Below are 23,117 nucleotides of genomic sequence, written 5' to 3' on the forward strand. Positions count from 1 at the left end.
GTATTTTGTTCCCTATTCTAAGGAGGAATGAAGTATCCATATGTTGGTCTTCCTTCTTGATTTTCTTGTGTTTTGCAAATTGTATCTTGGGTATTCTAAGTTTCTGGGCTAATATCTACTTATCAGTGAGTGTATATCTAGGGACTTCTTTTGTGATTGTGTTACCTCACTAAGGATGATAGCCTCCAGATACATCCATTTGCCCAAGAATTTCATAAATTCATTGTTTTTAATAGCTGAGTAGTACTCTATTGTGTAAATGTACCACATTTTCTGTATCCATTCCTCTGTTGAGGAACATCTGGGTTCTTTCCAGCTTCTGGCTATTATAAACAAGGCTGCTGTGAACATAGTGGAACTTGTGTCCTAATTACCAGTTGGAACATCTTCTGGGTATATGCCTAGGAGAGGTATTGCTGGATCTTCTGATAGTACTATGTCCAATTTTCTGAGGAACTGCCAGACTGACTTCCAGAGTGATTGTACAAGCTGGATGTGGAGAAAGAGGGACACCCACTGTGTTTCTTAATTGGAGGACTGCATATCATGACTTTGCTGAGAATCAGGCTAGGATTAATTTGGAATATAACCTTAACATTACTTTTGATATGGTTACTAGCCACAGGTTATACATTAACCTTCGTCATGGAGTATGTACAGAGGATGTGCCCTCCCTCTGAAGAGCCCCCTGATCATACCTTGGATAGGCCCAAGACCAGATGTCCTTGCTGTAACCAAGGTTTCTACTGAGCTAGTGATTGCTGTTCTCAGAAGCAAGAAGAGAATTTAAACTCCAAAGCCCTCAACCCTGCCAGTAAGAGGGACGCCCTGCTTGGCCAGTAGTCTTTTGAACCTTGCCTGTGTTTCCTTACTCTCCAAAGATGACTATACATTTAGATAGCATACCCGTTAAAGGGTTGGTTGACACAGGGCCCCTGCCCCCTATTTTGCCTATGGCAGTTAACTCCTTGGCCTGCCCTATTGTTTTCTCTTCCACTGTGAGTTTGGGTTTACCCTTCATGGACTTAGTCACAACTACATGATGATTAGAAGACACCTGGCCCATGGAGGAAATTCTCTGCTTTACCACCAATGTTTCCTCTGTTGGGCCTTGTATCCAGCTACCCAATATGGCCATGGGGAACTTTCCTGGCAATCTAACCTATGGCATCATGTTAGGCATGGAACCTCACGTTCCCCTTAGTGATTACAAATCCCCAAAGGATCTCCCAAGCATATCATGTCCACCCCTGCCTCGCTGTCCAAGCATGCCTCAAATTCCCACTTTTGTGGGACTTCCTATTCTTTGGGTATAAAATTTGCCTGAGACTACCCAATATTGTCATCTAACCTCACACTTGTCATGTGGAGGTTTACCTCATATGATGCTTCCAATATTACTCCCTATATTAACAGGGATCCCATTAGATTCTGATATGACCCCCATTATGAATAATTGGGATTTATGTGACCCCTCTAATGGTCTTGGTTTATATCCTCTTACTCTCCTAAAAGGTGGCCATTTCTTTAATAGGACATAGTTCCATATAAACTAGTTAGCGAAAATGTGGACTGGGGCAACCCCTGTGAATGTGACCATTGGCAGCCAGATTGGCTGGAAAGCCACCCCAGTCTGTGTCCAACCTCCCTTTTTCTTTCTGGTCACTAATACCTCCATTGTCAGAGACAGCCTTAACTGCTTTAATGAAAAAATGTCTCCTGACCGCCTGCTGGATGGAGTATTCAACAACAGCTATCCTGATGAAGGAAACCACTCACCATTTGAATGCTTGTGGTAAATACCACCCACTTTCATGCCATCACTCTGATGGCCCAGACTCACTTACAACCCTTACATGGGGGAAAGGGGGATTTTGGAATTACAGTTGCCATCATTGCATCCATCATTGTGCAGGCATTGCTGGGGACAACAGCTGCTGTTGCCTTGACCCATACAGTCACTAGGGCAGAGACTATCAATACTGTAGTCTCTAAGTCAGCTGAGATGCTACAGGCACAAGAGGTACTAAATCAACATCTTTATCAAATCGTCCACATTTTACAACAGTTGATTTACTGGCAGAAGAGTTGGCCCTTGTTGGGGACATGTCTCTATTGGCATGTGACCCCAGGATTCACTCAATCTGCCTAACCCTTTATCAGGTACATAACACCACTGAAGCTCAACAAGAGTTGGCTCAATATCTTGAAGGTACCTGGTCAGACAAATTCCTTAACTATTCTGTGGTGCTAAGGGAGAACATAGACAACTTCAAATGAGACCAAGGTGTCTGTGCTCTCCCTAGATGCCAGATTCTTGGGGAAAGCGTAGGACAATATTAAGAGGCTGTTTGACCCCTTATGGATAGCCACTTATGATATGATGGGAAGAATTGTCATACTAATGATTATTTTAAATGTCTCACACAGCATATCTCCAGGCAGTGCTCCATAAATATGGCAACCCCACAGGTACTGATGGCTCTCAAAAATCCTGATTGCAGTCCCCCAAGGAAGCAATTAAAACCTGGATGCCAGAGATCCATGAGACCACCATGTAGGCTGCTCATCTCCCCCTCTCTTTGAGGGCTGGCAGTCAATGATGGGTAAGATCCTGGAAGACAGGATAAACTAAGACAGGCACAGTCCAGTATTCTGGGGATGCTCCGAGGTGGGGGTCAACAATGTCAAGGCAATGGCACCCCAGCTCCCACTAGGCTGTCAAAATCTAAAAACAAAAGGGTGGAAAAGTAGGAAGAATGGGGCGATGGCCACCTCTATGTAACCACCAGGGACTGTGCTGCAGTAAAGGCATCTCTTGCAGGAGGACCTAATTGAAGACTGCCTGAGAAACCAAGAGTTGCTGATGCAGACAATGCTAGCCAATTGGGAATTGCTGTTTAGAAGAGATGCTTTCTTGGGACTGATGGGTGGAGGTTACTAAAGGAGCATACGGCATTCAGACAAGCTTGGTGCAGCGTTTCTCTGCTTTCCTCCCTTAGATCTTGCAGAACAATTCATGTCTTCTTTTCACCAAGCCAGCTGAGCTCTAGTTCAAAAGCTTTATCCTTAATTCATTATGTACTATATAAATTATTCTTACAACTTCTTTAACTTTTAATTATACCAGGTCATTCATGTCATCTGAAGCTCTTCTGATTCTATCTTTGCAACTTGCATGGATTTTCCAATGCCACAGCCCCAGTAGCCATATAAACTACCTGATGGGTCAATTGTACAGTACAGAGCCATGCATGATCATTCACATTGTAAAACCCCAAAATGAGACTGCAGCCCAAAGGTCTAAGAGTACTGTAGCTTGTACAAGCATGTATGTACACAGCCACCTTGCAGGATGTGTTAGGGGAATGTTACAGCCAATGTTAGATCTGCAGTTGGAAGCTTTTTCTCCTATTATGTCTGCTAATGAATGAATGAGCATCTGCCAATAAGCCTATGAATCCCATTCCAGCATGTTGACCAAAGAAAAATAAGTGGCCCCACAGTTCAAAGGTCCTCTTTCAGAGGACCCACATTCACAATGTGGCACATATGCATGCATTCATGCATGTCTGTATGTATAAACACACAATAAAAAATGTAAAAATAGTACTTTAAAATTTTATCTTTTCTTGAGTTTGACCTAAGAATGCCAAGTGTGAGTCCTCTAATGTTTATTTCTTATTTACTACTGTACTTTGAGATTAACCCATGTTGTACACATCAATAATTTACATAAAATGTTTATTTGTGATTATTTATTGTGTGTGTATGGTGTGTGCAAATGAGGTGTGCAATATGTGTACATGCGTGTGAGGATACTCATGCCATGTGCTCTCCTGGGGAGGCCAGAGGAGGCACTGGGTATCCTGTTCTATCAAGCACTCTCTGCCTTCTTCACTCATTTATGGGTCTCTCACTGAACCTGAGTCTTTGGCTAGGCTCCTGGCCAGTAAGCTCCTGAGATTCATCTGTTTCTGCTCCCCAGTGCTGGGGTTGCGGGCATACTCAGCCATGCCTGGCTTTCTTATGTGACTGCGGCAGATTCAAACTCATCCTTGCATAGCAAGGGGTCTTATCCACTAAGCCATCTCACTAGCCCCCAGATTACTTTGTATGGTTGAGTGATGCTCTTTTGCAAGTATGTACTGCAATCCATGCACTACATCCATTCATTAGTTGGTAGACAGCTGGGTATTTCCATTTTTTCTGTTTATATAAACCTTTTAATAGTAGTGTAAAAGTTTTGGATACACTGTTTGTCTTTTAGGGTGTCAATTATATTTTATAGTAGGTGTATAATTTTCATTTCAGCAAGACAGTGCATGTTTTTTCATCTTAGACAACATTGGTCTTTTTAATTTTAGCCACTACAGTGAATGAGGCTCTTTTTCTCTCTTTCTTTTAAAAAAAGAAAAAGTCTTGCTTGCTATATAGAACTGGTTAGCACAGTACTCACTATGTAGCCCAGGCTGGCTTTAAACTTGTAGCAATCCTGCGCCTTTGCCTTTTGAGTGCTGGGATGATAGGCATGCAGTGGTATTTTATTGTGGTCTCTACTTGCATTTCTCTAATGTGGGTACCAGTTTCCAATATGTCAGTCATTGATATTTACATAGTCCAACACAGTAGTATATACACATGACTTGTAGTGCCATGCCAGTAAGCTGTTGCAATCATGGCTACTGACTTCCTGCTGAGTCAAGTCATAGAAGACAGTTTAACAGTTGCTGAGAGAGGGAGAAAGAGTCTTTTCTAGGGATGAGCCCACTAATTGGAATACTAAGAATCAGTGCTAAAAACATATACAAAACCAGTAAATGGACTCAGCAGGTTGTATTTGTGTGTGTGTGACAATAATCATCAAAGAAAAAGAAACCACTAATTTAAGATGGAATAGGAGGGGGAAATGGGAGAGGTTAGAGGAAGGAAAGGGAAGGGAAAATGATGTGCATTTTAAATTAGAATTTAAAAAAATTTGGTGTAGAAAGAAGGCTCATGGATTAAGAGTATTGGCTCTCTCCTCCCCCCAGAGGATCATGGTTCGATTCCTGGCACTCACATGGTAAGGAACAATTATCTGTAATTCTAGTTCGAGGGACTTAACACCCTCTTTGGGCCTTCTCAGGCACATATAGGCAGGCAAAACATCCATATACATAAAAATAGATATAATTATTTAAAATTGGGAGTGGGTAGAGAGATGGCTCAGTAGTTAGGAGTACTGATTGTTCTTCTAGAGAATCTGGGTTTGATTTCCAGCACCCACATGGTGGTTCACAACTATGAACAACTCCATTCCTAGGGCATCAGACACCAGGCATGTACGTGGTACATAGGCATATATGCAGCAAAGCACCCATACACATACAATTTTTTAAAATGTAAAAATACTGTAGCTTCTATCTTTTTATCTTTTAAAGTACTCACTCTGAGGAAAATAGTTACCGTGAGGACTGATAAGCAGCAGCTCGGAGAGGTAAATATTGTGGGGACTGAGGCCTCCTGCCAATCACTGATTTGTCAGTTATGGAAGTGAGCTACTACTTTGGAAGTAGATTCTCCAGTTATGATCAAGTTTTATGAGATGATCCTGGTCAACGCTGACGGTGTAAGTTATGAGAATCCCTGACTTTGAACTGCCAAGCTTAAGTTCTCTCAGATTCTTACCTAACAGAGTATGAGGTAAAAGCTGTTGGTATTTTAAGCTACTTACTTGTTAAGCTGAAAGCAACCAACCAACCAACCAACCAATCAGATTTCTGGACATGGAGATGGTGTAGAACAGTATTTAGTGAGCTGCGGGAGTGCCTTGATGCCAAGCAAAAGTGAAAGGAATAGGGACTCTGAGGGAAATGCTAGTGGGAGCTTACTGGTAGACCCCAATGGGCTGTGAGGAGGCCTCCAATGAAGCCACGCTATAAAAGAGTGTGGTAGGGCGAATTCTCAGATGGCCTCAGAATCCCTGCCCTTTCATGCTCACAGTCTGTATACTCGCTCCCTGCCTTTGAGTGTGAGCACGGCCTGGCCTGTGTGAGCCCTGCTGTCATGGTCACATTGCTCTATTACAGAAATGGTTTCTGCAGTTGTCAATCAGGTCTCCAATAAATCGATTGAGTTAGTCAGGATTATCCTGTGGCTCACACAAGATTACTGGAGGTTAAAAAGTCCACTCGTCACTTAGTTCTACAACATACCTGCTACCTGAGATGTAGTAGGCCCTTCATGCATGCGGAGGTTAGAAGGTATTGTCCAGTAAATGGAAAGACAAGTCTACTCCAAGAAACTTGCTAAATGGTTAATGACATGTTCATCCAAGAGCACACGTTGCCTTCACAGTGAGCAAGATGAATAATCAACTATCAAAGCAAGTCATTTTTTTACGCCACTTTATTTTTTACTGACACAGTGATTGTACAAATTTATTGGGGTAGTGGGTGATAATTCAATATACCCACACAATGTGAAATGGCTAAGTCAGCCATTAGCATGTATAATTCCTTAAATATCTTTTCTTTGTGGGTCATCTTTGAAATTTTCAATTTTCTTTTAGTTCTCTATAAAAATATATAACAGTGACTAGGTAGGTGGAACTATAGATGCAGCCTTTGTGGCAGAATGCTGCCCTTGCATGTTCAAGACCCTAGAAAGAAAACCCAAATTATTATCCAGGTGTAATGGCTCACATCTGTAATCCCAACATTTGGGAGGCAGAGGCAGGACAATTGCTATGAATTTGAGGTCACCAGCACTACATAACTACATAGTGACTTCTAGTCTATCATAGGCTACAGTGAAACTCAAATACCAACTGAAATACACACACACACACACACACACACACGTACACACGTAAATTGTAAATTAGCAATCCTACTGTCCTGCAGAGCAATGGTACTCATTCTTCCTGTCTTCCTCCATCTACACGAGGGCCTTGCTTGGTAAACACATATTCTACCATTGAGTTACACTCACTATTAAGCTGTATTTTTTTAAGTATTAAATCCTATTTACTTCACTATCAATATATTAATATGTAATAAAATATATTAATATGCAAAATATATGATATACAATAAATATTAGGTGTGCCCACAGATATTGGGAGACAGCTTGTGGGAACTGGTTGTCTCTTTCACCGTATGGGTCCCAGGGAGTGAACTCGGGTTGCAGGGTTGGTGGCAAGAGCTTTTACCTGCAGAACCATCTCACCAGCCCTATCTAATAGTTATTTGTTAGTTGTCACCTCCAGACTTGGAGGCAAGCGCCTTTACCTACTAAGCTATCTCACTGGCCCTATCTAATTGTATTTTGATAGCAGCTACCTCCATCCTTCTTCCCTTCGTAGTCTCTAATGATCACTCTCCTACTTTAAGTAAATTAATTTAAAGAGAAATACATATCAGTACAAATGGAGAATACTATATTTTTTTTGGTAATAAAAACGTATTTTTGTTTAACTTTTTTTTTTCTTTCTGGAATTGGATCAACAGAAATCCAGACAGAGCCTGCACAGATAAAGCGAAGGAATAACCGACTTGGATTGCGAGTAGGAAACCACAGGGCTGGCCTTCAGGTACAGGCAGTGCCGCCGGGTCCCAGTCCTGCCAGCTCTGGTCTCTCCTCCGGGCTCTTCCGTAGATCCCATCTGGGGCCACAGGCTTGTGCGAGGCCCTTACCTAGCGCATCGGGAGCCGGCTGCTGAAGGACAGGAAGCCCGAGAGGCTCTAAACCCCAGGGTCCTCCAGGAAAGGCTCAGCGACCAGCACCGAGCGACGCACGTGCTGTTGTTGTGGTGTGACGTCACGAGCTCTGCCCCGGAAGTAGTTGCTCCATATCCCGCCCCAACATGGCGGCGCCCAGCTCTTTAAGTCAGCACCTGCTTTTGCCCAGCTTGTGATTTTTAACCTTGGCGGCGTTGGGAGACCATGGACGCGCCGGGCTTCACGGCCTCGCTGGTGGTGAGTACCGGGTAGGGTTGGGCTGCTGGGTGCAGGCTGCGTGGGAGCTGTGGCGGCTTCTCTGCACTGCCGCTTTCTTCCGGGTTTAAGCAGTGGTCGGTCTGTCATCAGGTCACTGGCTGCTAGATCTAGGACCAAGCCTAGAGACGTCCGGGAAGTCTGTTCTCAAGGCTTGGTGGCTTCTGCCGGGCTTTTAGAGATGAGGTATGCTTGACACATTGTCTTATTTACTGAAGGCTTCAGTAAATAAGACTTCCCTTACACTGCATAATTAATGCACTCCATTCACTTGAACGTGGGAATTAAACATGCAAATACATACTATTCAGGAAAACACTTACGACCCACCCATCCAAGATACTAGCTTGTCTTTTTGAAGTTTCTACACATTTAGTTCCTAGTAATCTGCTTATTTTACTCCACGTTTAGGCTTTGAAGAAATACTGAGCATAAATAGTGGTGTTGTGGAGTCGATAGTTTATTGGCAAATTCTGTTGAATTATGAGAACCAGTGCTTTTTGAGGGACCTGTAACAGCAGGTCTAGCAGGGGATAATAGATTTAGCAGATGTAAGAGAGACTGGTTAACTTTGATTTCATTCTGGAGGAGTGAACAGAAGCAGACAAATACCTTCATTTTTAAAATGCCCCTGCTAAGGGTAAATAGAAGCCCAGGGGCATTTGTTTACAGAACTAGCTACTGCTCGGATGGAAGGGTTGGAGATAGAGTGTTGAATAAGAGAAACCTGCCCATAAGAGTCAGGTGTTGGAGACAGTACAGATGTGACTGCTCGGGTAAATGAGAGGTGGACTAGGTTCAGGGCATTATGGGAAGAGGTGATAACAGGTTATGGGCCAGGCACCCTAAATAGATGAGATTCATTTGGGTTTGGGGAGATGGCTCAGTAGTTATAGCACCTGTAGTTCAGTTCCCAGAACCCTGGGAAATGTTGGGTGGGTCTGGTGGCCCATGTGTAATTCTGGTGCTCAAAAGGTGGAGACAAGGGATTCCCTGGAGCAAGCTGTCGAGCTAGACTAACCTTCAGTGATCTCTAGATCCTGCTTCAGTGAAGAAAGAGGAGAGACAATGAGAAAGACTTCTGACTCAAGGTTGGGCTGCTCACATATCTGTAACCACACACACACACACACACACATACACACACACACACACACACACACACACACACACACACGTGTGCGTGCGCGCAAGCACATAGCACATCGCACCCAGGCTAATTTCATTGTATTTAATTTTCATTTACTGTTATTTACTTCTCCAAAGCTCTGAAAGCATAGGCGCTCTTTCCCCCATTTTGTACATGAAGAAATAGAAATGAAATCGTTTTAAGATCCAAGGCTCTCCCAAGAAGTGAGCTCACGCCAGCTAGCTCTGTCTGATAACAAACCTGTGCTCTGAGGCAGTAATTTAACCTGAGAGAATTTCTAAAGGAATGGAAGAATACTCAAGCCCAATTCGACAGCCACCTTTTCATTCTTAAGAGCAACCTCGTTGAACAGATTGAACCTCACAGTCCTCCTGTTAGGAGCCGATGATGAATTGGCTTTTAGAGAAGTGTCCCAGGGTATAAGTACCACCGTGGCTGGGGTACGCACACCAAGAAATGTTATCTTACGGTTGTGTTGGGAAACCCTGCAGTGTCAGAGGTGCTGGGTTAGTTGTTAGACAAGTTGACAGTGACTGACCTGACCTGTACTTCGAAGACTCTTGCATTACTATACATGATGGGTAGTGTAAAGGAACATATAAATACAGTTATGAGAGGAGCAGAGGAGGCAGCCTTTTACTCTTAACTGGAAGGTTGGGGATAGCTCTATGAGGAATAGAGCATTTGCTTGCTGTCAAACCAGCAGATGGGATTTTGGCAGGGATATGTGTGTCTGCGGGGTAGAAAGCGGGAGAATTAGGTGGTAAGAAGGCCATTACAGATTGCGAGAAAAACCTAAGCTAAAGCAGAGAAGGAGAAAGTTCTGGACATGTTTGGGAACCACAGTAGTTCATCATAGTTGGAGTGAATGGCGCTCCAGGTTTTGTGCAAGTATACAGGTTGACAATGGAGAGGAGAAGAAGCAAGGGCCCATGAGGGCACGCTCTCAGTTATTCTTTACCTAGTGCCTGTCAGCTGCAGCCAGTGCATTGAAGAAGTTTTGAAGGACTAGGCATATTCATGTTGAATGGCTTTGACTTATGCTGCAATGTTCCTTATAAACCGAGCAATAAAAAGCAGTAATAATACTACTACTTATCACAAAGCCCATTCCAGGGAGGTGTTTAACCTCTAGCCACCTGTGTGTATGTGTCTAGACTTGGGTTCACACATAGTTGCGTGTAGTCAGAGGTGGGAGTGTACAGTATGTAATATATCACTTACTTCATAAATTTAAGAGCATAATGTATGTCTCTCTGCAAGGAGAGGCACAGATTGACTTTGGGGGTGGTACTGGTGTTTGAACTCAGAGCCTCATACATGCCGGTCAGGTTCTAGGTAGTTGACTGGTTGTGCACAGGTTTTGAGTTTTCTGCCCCCCACCCCATCTTGTCTTGTTTTGCATTTACACTTTTTCAGCACAAGCCACCCTAAATCTTGAACTTGGTCAGTTGCCTGATAACCTTTCTAGCAAATGATCAAACTTAAAGGACAAATGAATCTGATAGTGTCTCTTATAATCCAGCTGGTGATGACTTGTGTCTGCACAGAGTACCTGTGAAATTGTATGCATTCTCTAAAGGTTTTGCTTAAGTGTTAAATATATCACGTGGCTGAGCAGATGCTCCGAGAGTCTCTGTCATGCTCATAAAGCTATGAGACATCTTAGTAAATGACATCTCAATTATAGAAGCTTGAAGTCCACACACACAATAACTTGTGATTGCCGTTTTACCAGGCCAGTCTCTGGTCATTTTATCATCAGAAGACAAGAGCTATGATGAAAAAGGTTTAGAGAATTGATGCCCGCACAGCAGCCCTACATTTAGAGAAGAATTCATTGATTAAAGTTTAGCACCAGATAGCTGGCGTTTCTCTGAACTGTGGGAGATTAAAGAGAAAACCACAGTGCAGCTTGTTTTTAAAGAATCGGTGCGGATCACAGTTCTCATCAGATTTTTGTTCTGTGTTCTGAGAAAAGGAAGGCAGCACGTTTACTTGCTGAACGGCATTAAAATCCTTTAAAAGAGTGGCAAGGATGCCAGATGGTGGCTCTGTTCCAACATCCCTTTGAGCCTCTTCTAGGATGCATAAAGCCCACCCTGTCTCCACAAAGATCCATGCATCCTGTCTCTTTCTCTTCCTTCTTCCTTTGTGGCTTCAGCTCCCATGACCCCCCTATCCCCCATGTCGTGGGCTACGTAGAGCAGGTACATGCCACTACACCCGACCTGGTCATTTTGTACCATTTGTAGCCCTGTCCTGACTGACACATCTGGAGCTCTCTGGTGACATCTTTTTAGGTCATAGTCTTTAAAGTTTCATGTCTTTCCGGCTGATCATGTAGTGTTAGTATATCTGCCAATGCACTTTGACTTTTACTACTTCACGTGTATTATTTAATTGAAAAAAAAAAAAAGAAAGAGAAAAAGAAAGGCATTGCTCTGTTCCTCGCCAGAGCTTTGTTTTTCTAGTTAACCCTTGGAGTGGTTCTGTCCTGCCAGGCAAGTAGAGCAAGTTCCTCATACTAAGCTTTGCACAGACTGGGAATTGTGTGAGCTCGAAGGAAGGAGAGATGGAATTTGAACTTTGCTCGTAAGTGTGAATAGTACCCATTCTTCTCCCTCCCCATCTCCCTTCCTTTCTTTGCCAAGGGAGATGTACTTTTTAGTTGTAAACGTCTGTATTTTAAAGAGATGTATGTTCGTACGTATCAATATTAAAAAGATAGAAACTACCAAGCACATACAAGTTACTGGGTAGGACTGAGATTGTGTGGTCTGCCCGTCTGCCCACCTGTGAGTGGTGCCTTCTTTGGCACTGTGTTTGTGTGTATATTTTTCAAAATTTCACACTCCTTTTACTAAGGCTTAATTAGTATTAAAATATTCTGCTTGTATGTCACCTAGTCACGAGGTACAGTTTTTAATGTTCCGCTTTTTAAAGAAACTTGGGAATGAGCACCAGTTCCTTTAAAAAACATTTCGTCACTTAATAAAAGTTATCTGGATGAGTAGATATAATAAACATAGAAAGTAATACATGAGTCCTTAGATGTGTGCTTCTTAATAGAGATCTAGATGGAAAAGGATTATTAGCTGTCTGAAATCTAAGTCTCCAGAGAAGCCATTATTGCAGATTTAGTACTCAGCAGTTCAAAAGACAAGTAGAGCATTCAGTCTGATGAGGCCATAGGTTAAATTGTTGAGGGAAATAAGAGTGCTATTGGACAGCCTATATATTGTATGCCATCTATTTCTGTACATAATTTTGAAATTAATTCTTACTGTGTAGTTGAGGCTGGCCCTGAATTCCAGGTCCCCTGACTTACCCTCTTCAGTGCTGAGATTACAAATATATACTGAAACATCTCTTTTACTTTTTATTTAGTTTCACTTTTTATTAAGATTAAAAGACCTAAGATAAAATTATATTACTTCCCCACCTCTGTCCTCTCTTCCCTTCCCATGTCTCTTCCCATACCCCTCCCCCATCAAAATGATGGCCTCTTTTGACTACTGTTGTTCCATACACATGCTTAAATATATAAATACAACCTGCTGAATCCCTTTGTGGCTGTGTGTGTATGATTTCAGGGCTGACCGCTTTGTATTCAATAACCAATTGTGGGACTCATCCCTGGGAGAGCTAATTCTCCTTCCTCAGTAGTTATTAGTTGCCTAGAGTTTTTTCCCTGTGGGTGGGGCCCCTTCAGAGATTTCCCTCTGTGTTATCATGCCTGTTGATGTTATTGTCCAGGTCTTGTTTAGGCAGCCCTATTGTTGAGGTATCATGGATGTAGCTTCCCTGTCATTTCTAGGAGACACATCTCACCGCAGACTTCCTAGTCCTCTGGCTCTTACATTCTCTCTGCCTCCTCCTCCACAGTGTTCCCTGAGCCTGGGGTGCTGGAGTCCTGTTGTACATGTATCAGCTGGGGCCAGGCTTCCCAGAACACATTGATTTCTGCACATGACCTGTTGTGGAGTGAAATTTCCTGTGAATATAAAGATCTATTTTAGAATGCAGGTAGGAGTTATGCTGGCCTAGTCAAGTGAGGTAGTAGGTCCTCTTCTAAGATTGATCACCTCACTAGCCCCAGGTTGTTGGTTAGGTTTCTAGTACCAGGGATGATGTTCTTCCTGTTGAGTGGTGTCTTAAGTCCAACTAGATGGGAGCTGGTTACCACCAAGGCACGAGTGCCAGGCCTACATCTCTAGGGCTTGCTAGCTCTGGTAGTCACTGTTAAAATTCAGGTCTGCCACAGCTGGGTAGGACTATTGATGGCTTCCTTCTCTTGGCAGCTTGCTTAGTATTTTCTGATACTAAGGGCTGGGAAAAATAGATGGATGGTAGGAGGCTTGCAGGTTATGTCCAGTTCAGATCTTCAGAGTCCTGTGTGGGAACTGTGTGGCGTCTTTAGCAATAGAAGTCTTCACCCTCTGAGAGGCAACCTAGGGAAAGAGCCATGGCCTATATTGTTTTGGGAGTCACTTGTCTACTCTGACCAATAACTCAAATGAAGATTTCTCATGCCTACATGTGTGGAGAGCGTTGCCAGATCAAGAGGCATACCTTCATTTAACACACACACACACACACACACACACACACACACACACACACATTCATAATTCTTATATGTACTGTGTATGATTTTAGGTAAATATACACTAGTGTGATTCCTTGGTGCTTTATCAAATGTTGTTGGTGTCATTTTCCCTCTCTCCCCCTTCCACTCTATATTGACTCCCCTTCCTCCATAAAACAGAGCCTCCCTTCCTGCTTTTCCCATTTCTCTCTTTGTGTCACCGGAATCCAGTTCTCCTTTCTCTAGCCCCCTTCCATGGTTCCTTTTTGCTTTCCTGGTTTCTCACATTACTCCAGGTTATGTACTTACTGACGATTTTGAGGTAGAAGTGCAACTGAGCGAACATGTAGCATGTGTCTTTCTGAGTTTGGTACACCTTACTCATTCTCATGTTTCCTGGTTCCATCCATTTACCTGAGATTTTAATTTAATTAATTAATTAATAATTTATTTATTAAACAGATGAATAGTGTTCCATGGTGTATATATGTCCATCACACTTGAAAGGTGGAGGAAGAAAGTTCAGGAGCTCAAGGTCATCCTGGATGTGTAACAAGTTCAAGTCTAATTTGGTCTACAGGAAACCTTGTCTCCTGTCGAGAGAGGAAGGGAGGGGAGAGGGAGGTGTGAAGCTCACTGGTCAGCGAGCACAGCTGAGTTCCGAAGCTTCAGGGTTAGTGAGATCTCAAAACCAAAGGTGAAAAGCAATCGAGGAGAAATGCCTGATGTCTCCCTCTGGTCTCCACCCACGCACAGGAACAGTACCGATACCACATAAAACAAAAAAAACCCGAACTAAGTCAGAAAAGAGGACTCATGCTTGCTTGAATATGCCTAGGGAACCTTGGAAAGACGTGAAGAAACTAATAAAAGAACTGCTTGAATCTTTAGGATGCTTTGTACTTTTTAACCTTTCTTTTTCTTCTCTTTTTAAAAAAATGGCTTTAGACAGTGGTTGAATTACAAGAATAAATTAAGAGTGAGCTTAAATTTTGTTTAAAAAATTAATTCATTAAAATTCATCTAAAAGGTAAAAACAAACCTGTACAAGTTGCAAATTAGTACACCTGATAAGCATCTTATATATTCTTATAAAAATGCAAGTGCTTTGAATATTGCAACAAAAATCATGGACTGGAAGATGTGAGATGTTTGTTTAAAGACTTCCTCCGCGCTGCGGACACAGCTCAATGGTGGAGTGCTTGCCTAGCATGGGCAGATGGCCACAGCTCTGATCCAGCGTGGGAAAAAATGAAGATTCCTTTAGTATTGATTTCAGTTCCCAATTTGAAGGATTTGGAGAGCAGGGTATGAGTCATGCTTTTAGGGTCACATGTCAAATAAATGGTAGCTTTCTTAGTGGATCCTAGGTTCTCTAACATGGAATAAGAAGAATGGAAATGAGCTAATATTTGGCCTGTGGCTTGAGGCTGAGAGCTCACCTTTCTCTTCTCTCTTCCCCACCTTTTGCACAGGCTGGAGGGGTAGCAGGCGTCTCTGTGGACTTGATATTATTTCCTCTGGACACCATTAAGACAAGGCTGCAGAGTCCCCAGGGATTTAACAAGGCTGGCGGATTTCGTGGGATATATGCTGGGGTCCCTTCTGCAGCTGTTGGATCCTTTCCTAATGGTAAGGGTGTTGATAGTCCCAGTGCTCAGAAGCCAAGGTAATGCTTTCAAAATAATATGAGTATTTTAACACACAAAATTCTTACAGCTGGTTTTCTGAATTTAATTTTTTGTTCTTTGATTGTATTTAAACAGAATGCAGAGTGCTGTAGAATCCATTCCAGGACCCAGGATGTTTATACCAAAACCAAACAAGCAAACAGCAACATAAAAGATAATCTTTTAAAATTGATTTTGCTGTTACAGCCCCCAGTTAGAATTTTTAAACCGTGACCTTTTTGGTTCCTTAGGGCAGTGGCTCTCAGCCTTGTGGCACACTGGAATTCTCGGGCAATTTTATAAAGGCGTGTGGCAAGCATCCCAGGAGACCCAGTGTGAAGCTGGCTGGTGATCCCTGCTTTGGGTTAAGAGCGGGTGAGACCCAGAGGCCTTGCTCATCTTACATCTTAAATGAGGCACGTGCTTTGCTGCTTTGTCCTGGATGCTCTGCAGCCACTACCTGTTTGGGCTTTGAAGTCATCTCCTGACTTTAAGTGCTCTCATTTGATAATTAGGGTGATTTATTTTTAATTTGTTTCGGAGTATATCTTATTTTCAGTTACTTACCTGATTTTAATTGTTCACCAGTGGGTGCTTTGTTTTTTCTTTGGATTGAATCCAGGACCTTACACATGTAGAGCAGGCAGTGTTCTCTTGAGCAGTGCCCACCTCTCATCTCCCAGTCTCTGATGGTCACTTCTAATGCTCAAAAGTAAACAAAGCCAACTAGCAACAATGTTAACCCAGCACGCATCCAAAGAATCATGGCTCTAGCTCTGCAAACACTGGGGCTCACTGTCTCTGTTTCCAGATGAGGAATGAGTATGTTAACCTCCTGCATAAGCCCCTAGGCTTTGAGCATAGCCTTCACATGAAGAAAGATTTGTGGTGCAAAGAGAAAAATGGTCTTCCAGCCTCTTGCTGTCAGGTCACTTTCTTCCCCAGCCCCTAGGAGTCACCCTTGGGGTTACCCCGACTCTCTGTCTGTCCTAATTCTTTGAATATTAGCTAATGAGCTGTTGTTGAACCCTGGCTCTGTATAATGCACCTTTCTAAGTATGGGCAAAGGGATAGGGTTATCCTAAATAGAATGATCCAATCAACAAGCAGCTTAGTGCCACTGATGCCTGTGGCCCACCTGCAGAGACTGTGGCTATTAGTCTTAGCTTTGTCCAGGACACTGATGCTTTAAGAAGAACCTCAAGGTGATCCTCCTTTGTAGACAAGTGGAGGACCTATCAGCAGGAGAGCTGCAAAGGCGTCTGCTCTGTGCTCATAGCTTTTCATAGTCACCAGTTCTTGTGGCTTTTGTGGTTTCTCTCTCTCTCTCTCTCTCTCTCTCTCTCTCTCTCTCTCTCTCTCTCTCTCTTATTGCCACAAGGATTCAGGCAGGTGTGACCTCACTGGTGGTGTATGTGGGACATGTGCTGTATATGGTTTTTGAATTTAACACACACACTCACTCCAGCAGGCACACATGTGTTTGTGTGTCTGTCTGTCTCTGGGACGGTTATGTTCAAATTCTTGCCTTTTATATTGTAAATTTCAGGAGAAGTCAAAGCACAGTCGTTTTGAAATGGAGTTTCCTATAAATTTTGCTGAGACACACTTTCCTCTCTGTCTAGTCTGAGTGCAGGACCCACTGTGTCTGTTGATGGCTATGGGTATTTTTGAGCACAAAGTCAGCACAGATGAAGAACTGAGAGGGAGAGGGGAACCTTTGAAAAAGACCAGTTCCTTTTTAGAAAAGAGCATAACAGAAGAAGCACCAGCCTGGGGTTTTGCTCGTGTGGGGTGGGCCTTGACCAGCCCACCTTCTCTTCTCTGCTTTGCTCTGAACTTCTCTCAGAGCTGTACTGTGCTGTCATTTCCAACTAGTAGAGCCTTTTTGGATGTACCTGTTTGGCAGGGGCCAGAATTTACATTTCTACATGACAAAAGTAGCTATAAATGACAAGCTTGAGGCTGTGGATGATGGAATCCTGGAGCCTTTAGCCTCCTCCTTTGTCCTGGGGTGGGGCGGGGCTTAGGGAGTGTATGCCTCTGCAGGACACACAGCTGAGTGCAGTAGAGACCTTATAGCTGGACCTGTAGTGAATAGGCCGAAGTGCGGGAACCTGTGTGAGGAACTTTAAGACTGGCTACTTACAGTATTTGTATTTGTAATTACTCATGTGAGCAGCTGGTGGCCCTTACACTGGGTGACTTTGGGGAATGGTTTTCACTGCCGGTTGTATTATGGGTGTTTAGTGCTCTCATGTCCTTCAGAAGAGGAATTTGTCGTCTCTTTATCCTCAGTGCCTTATCTCTAATGGAAGAGGTAAAAAAAAAACAACTTTTGATTGATAGTATACAGAAAGTTTTAAAGCCTCATGTGCAGTTCTGGTAACTTTAGAGCAATAAAGGTAGTTTTCTATTGATCCCCTTGCCCAAGATAGGGTCTCACTATGTAACCTTGGCTAGCCTGGAACTAGCTACGTAGACCCGACTGGCTTCAACTGGCTTCAAACTCCCAGAGATCAGCCTGCCCCTGCCTCCAGTGTGCTGGGTGTGTGTGCTGCCAAGCCTGGCACTGACTTCCATTTTGAATGAAATAGTTGATGTTTGTAAAGATCAAGGAGTGAAAAGTAGCGTGGTTATTTTGCATCGACAATGTAGAACTGACATTTTACTTATGTGTCTTAACCTGCTTATAACTCCGTGCAGCTGCTTGTTTTTATGACCATAATGATACTCTGAGTCTGTGAAGCCCACAGTCCATTCTCAGAAGTTTGCTAGGAAATTTTAAGTCCCTCATCAGTGAAGTGTGGTGGTGCCAGGCTATTGGTTAAGTGCACTTGGGACAGGGTCAGGAATTAAGGAAAAGGCATGTGCTTACCAATTCTTATAATTTAACGATTACGGCCCAGCTTTTGAGAGACATCCCTCAGTAGGTGAGATATGTAGTTATTCTTACGAAGACTTTTGCATTTCAGCTGCTGCATTTTTTCTCACCTATGAATATGTGAAATCTTTGCTGCACACGGACTCTACTTCACACTTCAAACCCGTGAAGCACATGCTGGCTGCCTCTACAGGAGAAGTGGTGAGCAATTGGCTACATGTATGCAGCATCTCAGAAATATAAATTATGCCTGTGTAAATTATGTTGGTCAGTACAGATAATTGTTTCATTTTTAAATTTTAAATTTCTTTTAGCTGATAGGTAACTAATAGATAAAAATCTAAAAATTGTATGTACCTTTTAAAGCAATGCTTTAAAACATATGTATTTTATAATGTTATTTATGTTATTTTGGTGCTGTGGTTCAAGTTCAGAGCTTTTTAAATGCTAGACAAACTCGTTATCACTGTATCATATTCTACTGTGTAATGCTTAAATCATAATACACATATTTATCTCCTCAAAATGTATTATTTATGATGAATTTTATTTAATTAAACACATCAAACCCCCTTTGATTCAGGGTTTGACTTTGTACCCATATTGGCCTTGAAATTGTGGTCCTTCTCTGCCTCAGCCTCCTGAATACAAAAACTGAAGGTATGTTAAAGCCACACCAGGCTTTACCAGTTCTTTTTATGTGGATGCTGCATTTAGTTGTGTGTGCTGTGTATACACACGTGTGCCTGTGGTCCTGTGCCCGGTATGCAGCACCAGGCGAGGATGATGATAGTCTCCTGAGCTATCACTCCCTGTCTTAGTCCCTTGAGACAGGGTCTCATCCAGCCCCAGCCATCCTCCTGTCTGCATCCCCAGCTTGCCTCTCATCCAGCTTTTGATGTTGACACTAGATCCTCATGCTGGAGCTGTCTCCCTAGCCTCTACCTGTTCTTGTTTTGTTTTGCTTTTTGCTTTTTTTTTTTTTAAATATGAAAGTGGTAAAATCTCAATAAGCATGAATTGATTAAACATGGCAGTTAAAGGATAGCCTTAGGATGTTAGAAAAGTCTGTTGTGCACTATTGGACGAGGCAGCCCTAAAGCGTCTTTATACAGCTAGAGCTAAAGAGATGGAAGAAGGCGTTCGTATAAGTTTGGTTGGGGTTGTTTGTGTTAGTGTAGCTGAGTTGGAACTAATTTTCCTAGAATGGCTTCCACAGCACAGTTTTAAGTAGTCACAAAAAATTTAAGGCACAGAGAAGTAGCAACTATGGTTATGAACAGGAGTTGGGTACAGGAGCAGGCACTGTGGCAGACACCGCTCTGTCACTGTCCCTGTTGGCCTACTATGTAGACCTCTGGCCCATAGCTTCTCCACTCCCCTCTTTTTCCTTCAGTGTCTCTAGATTCTGAGTCAAGTATGTGTAGCTCTGTGGTGAGGGCTCTAGATCAAGTGTGTGTTCTTTGACTTGGTATCATGTTAAGAAACTGTTACCTAATGTGAGCTCAAAATAGACTTGTATTTTCTTAAATACATATTTTATAGTCTTAACTCTAATACTTGGGTCTTTGCTACATTGTGAGTTGAGTTTTGTGTGTGGTTTGGGCTTGTGGCCTAACTTTATTCTTTTTTAAGTCTACTTTTAGTGTGTATGCATGCGCATGTGAACGCCGGTGCCACCGTATGCATGTGGAGGTCAGAGGCTTCCAAGGATCAAATGTAGGTAGTCAAGCTGTCATGTGATGTGATGGCTAGCTAGTCTTGGTTGTCAACTCGATGTGGCTGGGAATTGCCTCCTTCAGATTGGCCTGATGCAGAAGGACCCAGCCTACTGCAAGACAGACAGAGACTATCCCTAGGAAGTTGGCCTGGGCAGTGTTAGAAAGGCAGCTGATTGTGAGCCTGGGAGCAAGGCAGTAAGGAGTGTTCCTTTATGGCCTCTGTTTCAGTTCCTGCTTCTAAGTTCCTGCCCTCCTGCCTTAGCTTCTCTTAGTGATGGGCTATCCGTCATCCCTTCCCCCTTCCCTTCCCTTCCCTTCCCTTCCCTTCCCTTCCCTTCCCTTCCCTTCCCTTCCTTCCCTTCCTTTTTTGAAATGGAGTCTCATTCTGTAGCTCTGGTTATCCTGGAACTTGATATGAAGTATGTAGACCAGGCTGGCCTCAAACTACTTCCATGTGCTGGGACTAAAGGCATTCACACCTGGCAGATTCTTGTCTTTTATTTGTGTGTGTGCATGTGTAGATGTGTGCAGGCACTTGTGGATATGGACGTCAAGAGAGGGCATTGGACTCTTCCGAGCTGGCTTGCTGTGTGGCTGCTGGGATCTTACCTCTGGTTCTCCTGATTGTACATCAAACATTCCTAACCACTGAGCCATCTCCAGCCCTGGTATGTCTGTGTGAATTTCAGAATCAACTTATACATTTCTGCAAGATATCAGAGAGGTATTACAGTGGATTCTATAAATTAATTTGGGGAGTTTTGTCATTTTAACAATTTATTAATTTAAAATCAGACCACATTTAATTTAAAAACTCCTTCTAACCTTTTGTACTAGGCTTAAACCAATTTTGATTATGTTTTGATAGTAGATTCATTCTATACAGTTAATTTTGAATATTTTAAGGGATGAAAAAATGGTATGAAGGTTTAAGTGCCTTTAGGGATGTAAAAATTTTGCTTTTATGATAGCTGTTGCCTATTTTATTTATTTACTATTTTATTTATTTACTATTTTTACTTATTCCTGTGTTTATGTGTAGGTGCATGGATGTTTTGTAAGTGTTGGCAAGTGCGGGCATATCTGTGGAAACCATAGCTATACCGTAGGTCTTGGCCCTTGAGCTGTTTTTGAGACAGTCTCTCACTGGGACCTGGGCTTTACCAGGGTAGGCTGACTGGCCAGCAACGTCCAGAGATCTGGGTGTTCCCTCCACTGAACACTGGGCATGGCATTTTACATGGCTGCTGGGATCAAATTCAGGTTCCTGTGCTCCTTGGGGCAAGTATTTCACTGAATTATTTGTCTCCCCAGTTCCTCTTCTGTTATTTAACTCCCCACCCCAGCATGAATTCATAGTCTTACATGTAGCACCCTACCACTAAGCTATACCCCTAGCCTTACCATTATTTTGTAATTGCATGTTGTATTGATCAGCTTCAATATAGTTTCATAAGTTGTATGTTTGGCTTATATTTTCTAATATGTTGTTGAAAGGAAGCAGCAAAATAGAAGCTAGCCATTCATTTCATTTCACCTGAGAGCTTGTTGCCTGAAAACTAGACTTTCCTCGGGTGCCACACTCACTTGAGCTTCCTGAGAGAGTTTATAGAGACGATTGTTAGTTACTGCTGTGTTGCTGTGACTAGCATATTAATACAATTAATCTGGAAGGAGGAAAACTTTTGGCTCATGGTTTTAGAAAGGTTCCGTTTATCATGGTGTTGAAGGAATGGCAGGGCAGCTCAGTTGATGGGGCAGGAGCCTGTGGACACTAGATAGCAGAGAGCAAGGCACATAGAGCCAAGAGCAGAGGCCAGAGGCAACCTTCTTAGCCCACCTTGGTAGTTTACTGTCACCCATGGATCCTACTATTTCAAGGTGCCACACCTTCCCTGAATTGTGCTACCAACTGGGGACCACATAGCATAATAAAGTAGGGCAAATTAAAGCTTTGCATTTTTTATATTAGTGCTACATTTCTTCATTTGTAGAAACTGTTATATGATCTGATGCCTCTGATATCTGAAATTATCATTTTTTATCAATTGGAGCTTTTAAATATAATTTTCTTATGCAGACTGTTGGCCATGAGATGGGTGGTTAGGCTTTAGAATTGAGAACCAAGCTTTCATAAGAGCAAGGACACAGCTCTAGGGCATTTGTAGTCACTGCTTCTCTAAGGGTTGCTCGACTCCTTAGGTAGCAAGGCCTTATCTCATTACCTGTTTATCATTTCCATGACTCCCAGAGGCGCTCAGGAGGAGACCGGATCAGCAGTGCGTGCATATATCGGATGCTTGGGGCATGAACCATTTCTCTGTGTTGACTTTGGTTGATTTAAAGCTCTTTTTGGGAGTGTGGCTAGAGAGAGATAGCTCAGTGGTTAAGCATATATTCTGCTCTTCCCAAGGACCTGAGTCGGATTCCCAGAACCCACCTCAGGCTCAGAGCCACCTTGTAACTTCAGTTATCGGGGTCTGACATCTTTGCCCTCTGTGATACCTTCTGCAAAAACCCACACACAGAGACACAATTAAAAATAATTTTAAAAATTGGCAGTACAACTTATTTTGTTAAAAAAATTCCCAAATTTTAGATGGGGTAGATGCTCTCCAGGCCCCATCCTTACTGAAGAGCTATTTGATAGTTGCTAGGGAGTGAGAATCACCCTTTCCTGAGGCTGTGGCAGTGGCAGCTTGCCTTATCCTGGTAGATGGTCCCATCCCTGTGCAATTGTGGGCAGCACTATCTGGACCAGAAGTTAGGAGGACAGCATGTTGAGGAGAATGTGGGAGCTGCAGGGAAGAGATGAGCCTCAAGGTGGTTATGATCAAATTCCATACACGGTTGAACTTCTCAAGAACAAATACAGATTTTAAAAAGTTTTCCAAACTCTGAGTTTTATGGAAGTATTCTGATATGCTAATAGTCTAGGAACTTAATTCAGAACTCCCCTGAAGTCCAGGGTCAGTTTGTCAACCTATTTACCGAGTGTAGAGATTACTTCCTTCCCATTGTAGTATCTCATTTCCATTTCATAGACCACAAACTTTGGGTTTCAGTTTCATGTAAATGTGCTAAAAATAAGAGAAAGCAACAAGTGGACATAGGGGAAATGC

General features: G+C 42.8%; 1 protein-coding gene and 1 pseudogene across 5 annotated transcripts in view; one reads left to right on the forward strand and one right to left on the reverse strand.

Moving 5' to 3' along the window:
- Window positions 1–2,900: 2,900 nt before the first annotated feature.
- On the reverse strand, window positions 2,901–3,467 carry LOC110295721 (annotated as a pseudogene).
- A 4,367-nt stretch (window positions 3,468–7,834) lies between these two features.
- Slc25a26 (solute carrier family 25 member 26) overlaps window positions 7,835–23,117 on the forward strand; it is a 101,200-nt gene continuing 85,917 nt past the window's right edge. For 4 of the 5 annotated variants that reach the window (XM_029478601.1, XM_021164334.2, XM_029478603.1 and 1 more), the window contains exons 1-3: window positions 7,844–7,961; window positions 15,196–15,352; window positions 18,366–18,475. In XM_029478601.1, coding sequence (XP_029334461.1) covers window positions 7,929–7,961; window positions 15,196–15,352; window positions 18,366–18,475 — 300 coding nt within the window. In that variant the 5' untranslated portion in view covers window positions 7,844–7,928. Of the gene's footprint in view, window positions 7,962–15,195; window positions 15,353–18,365; window positions 18,476–23,117 lie in introns of all 5 variants that reach the window. The other variant, XM_021164333.1, reaches the window with a different exon arrangement.

Source organism: Mus caroli, chromosome 6 (genome assembly GCF_900094665.2).
Source record: "Mus caroli chromosome 6, CAROLI_EIJ_v1.1, whole genome shotgun sequence".
Taxonomy (NCBI): Eukaryota; Metazoa; Chordata; class Mammalia; order Rodentia; family Muridae; genus Mus; species Mus caroli.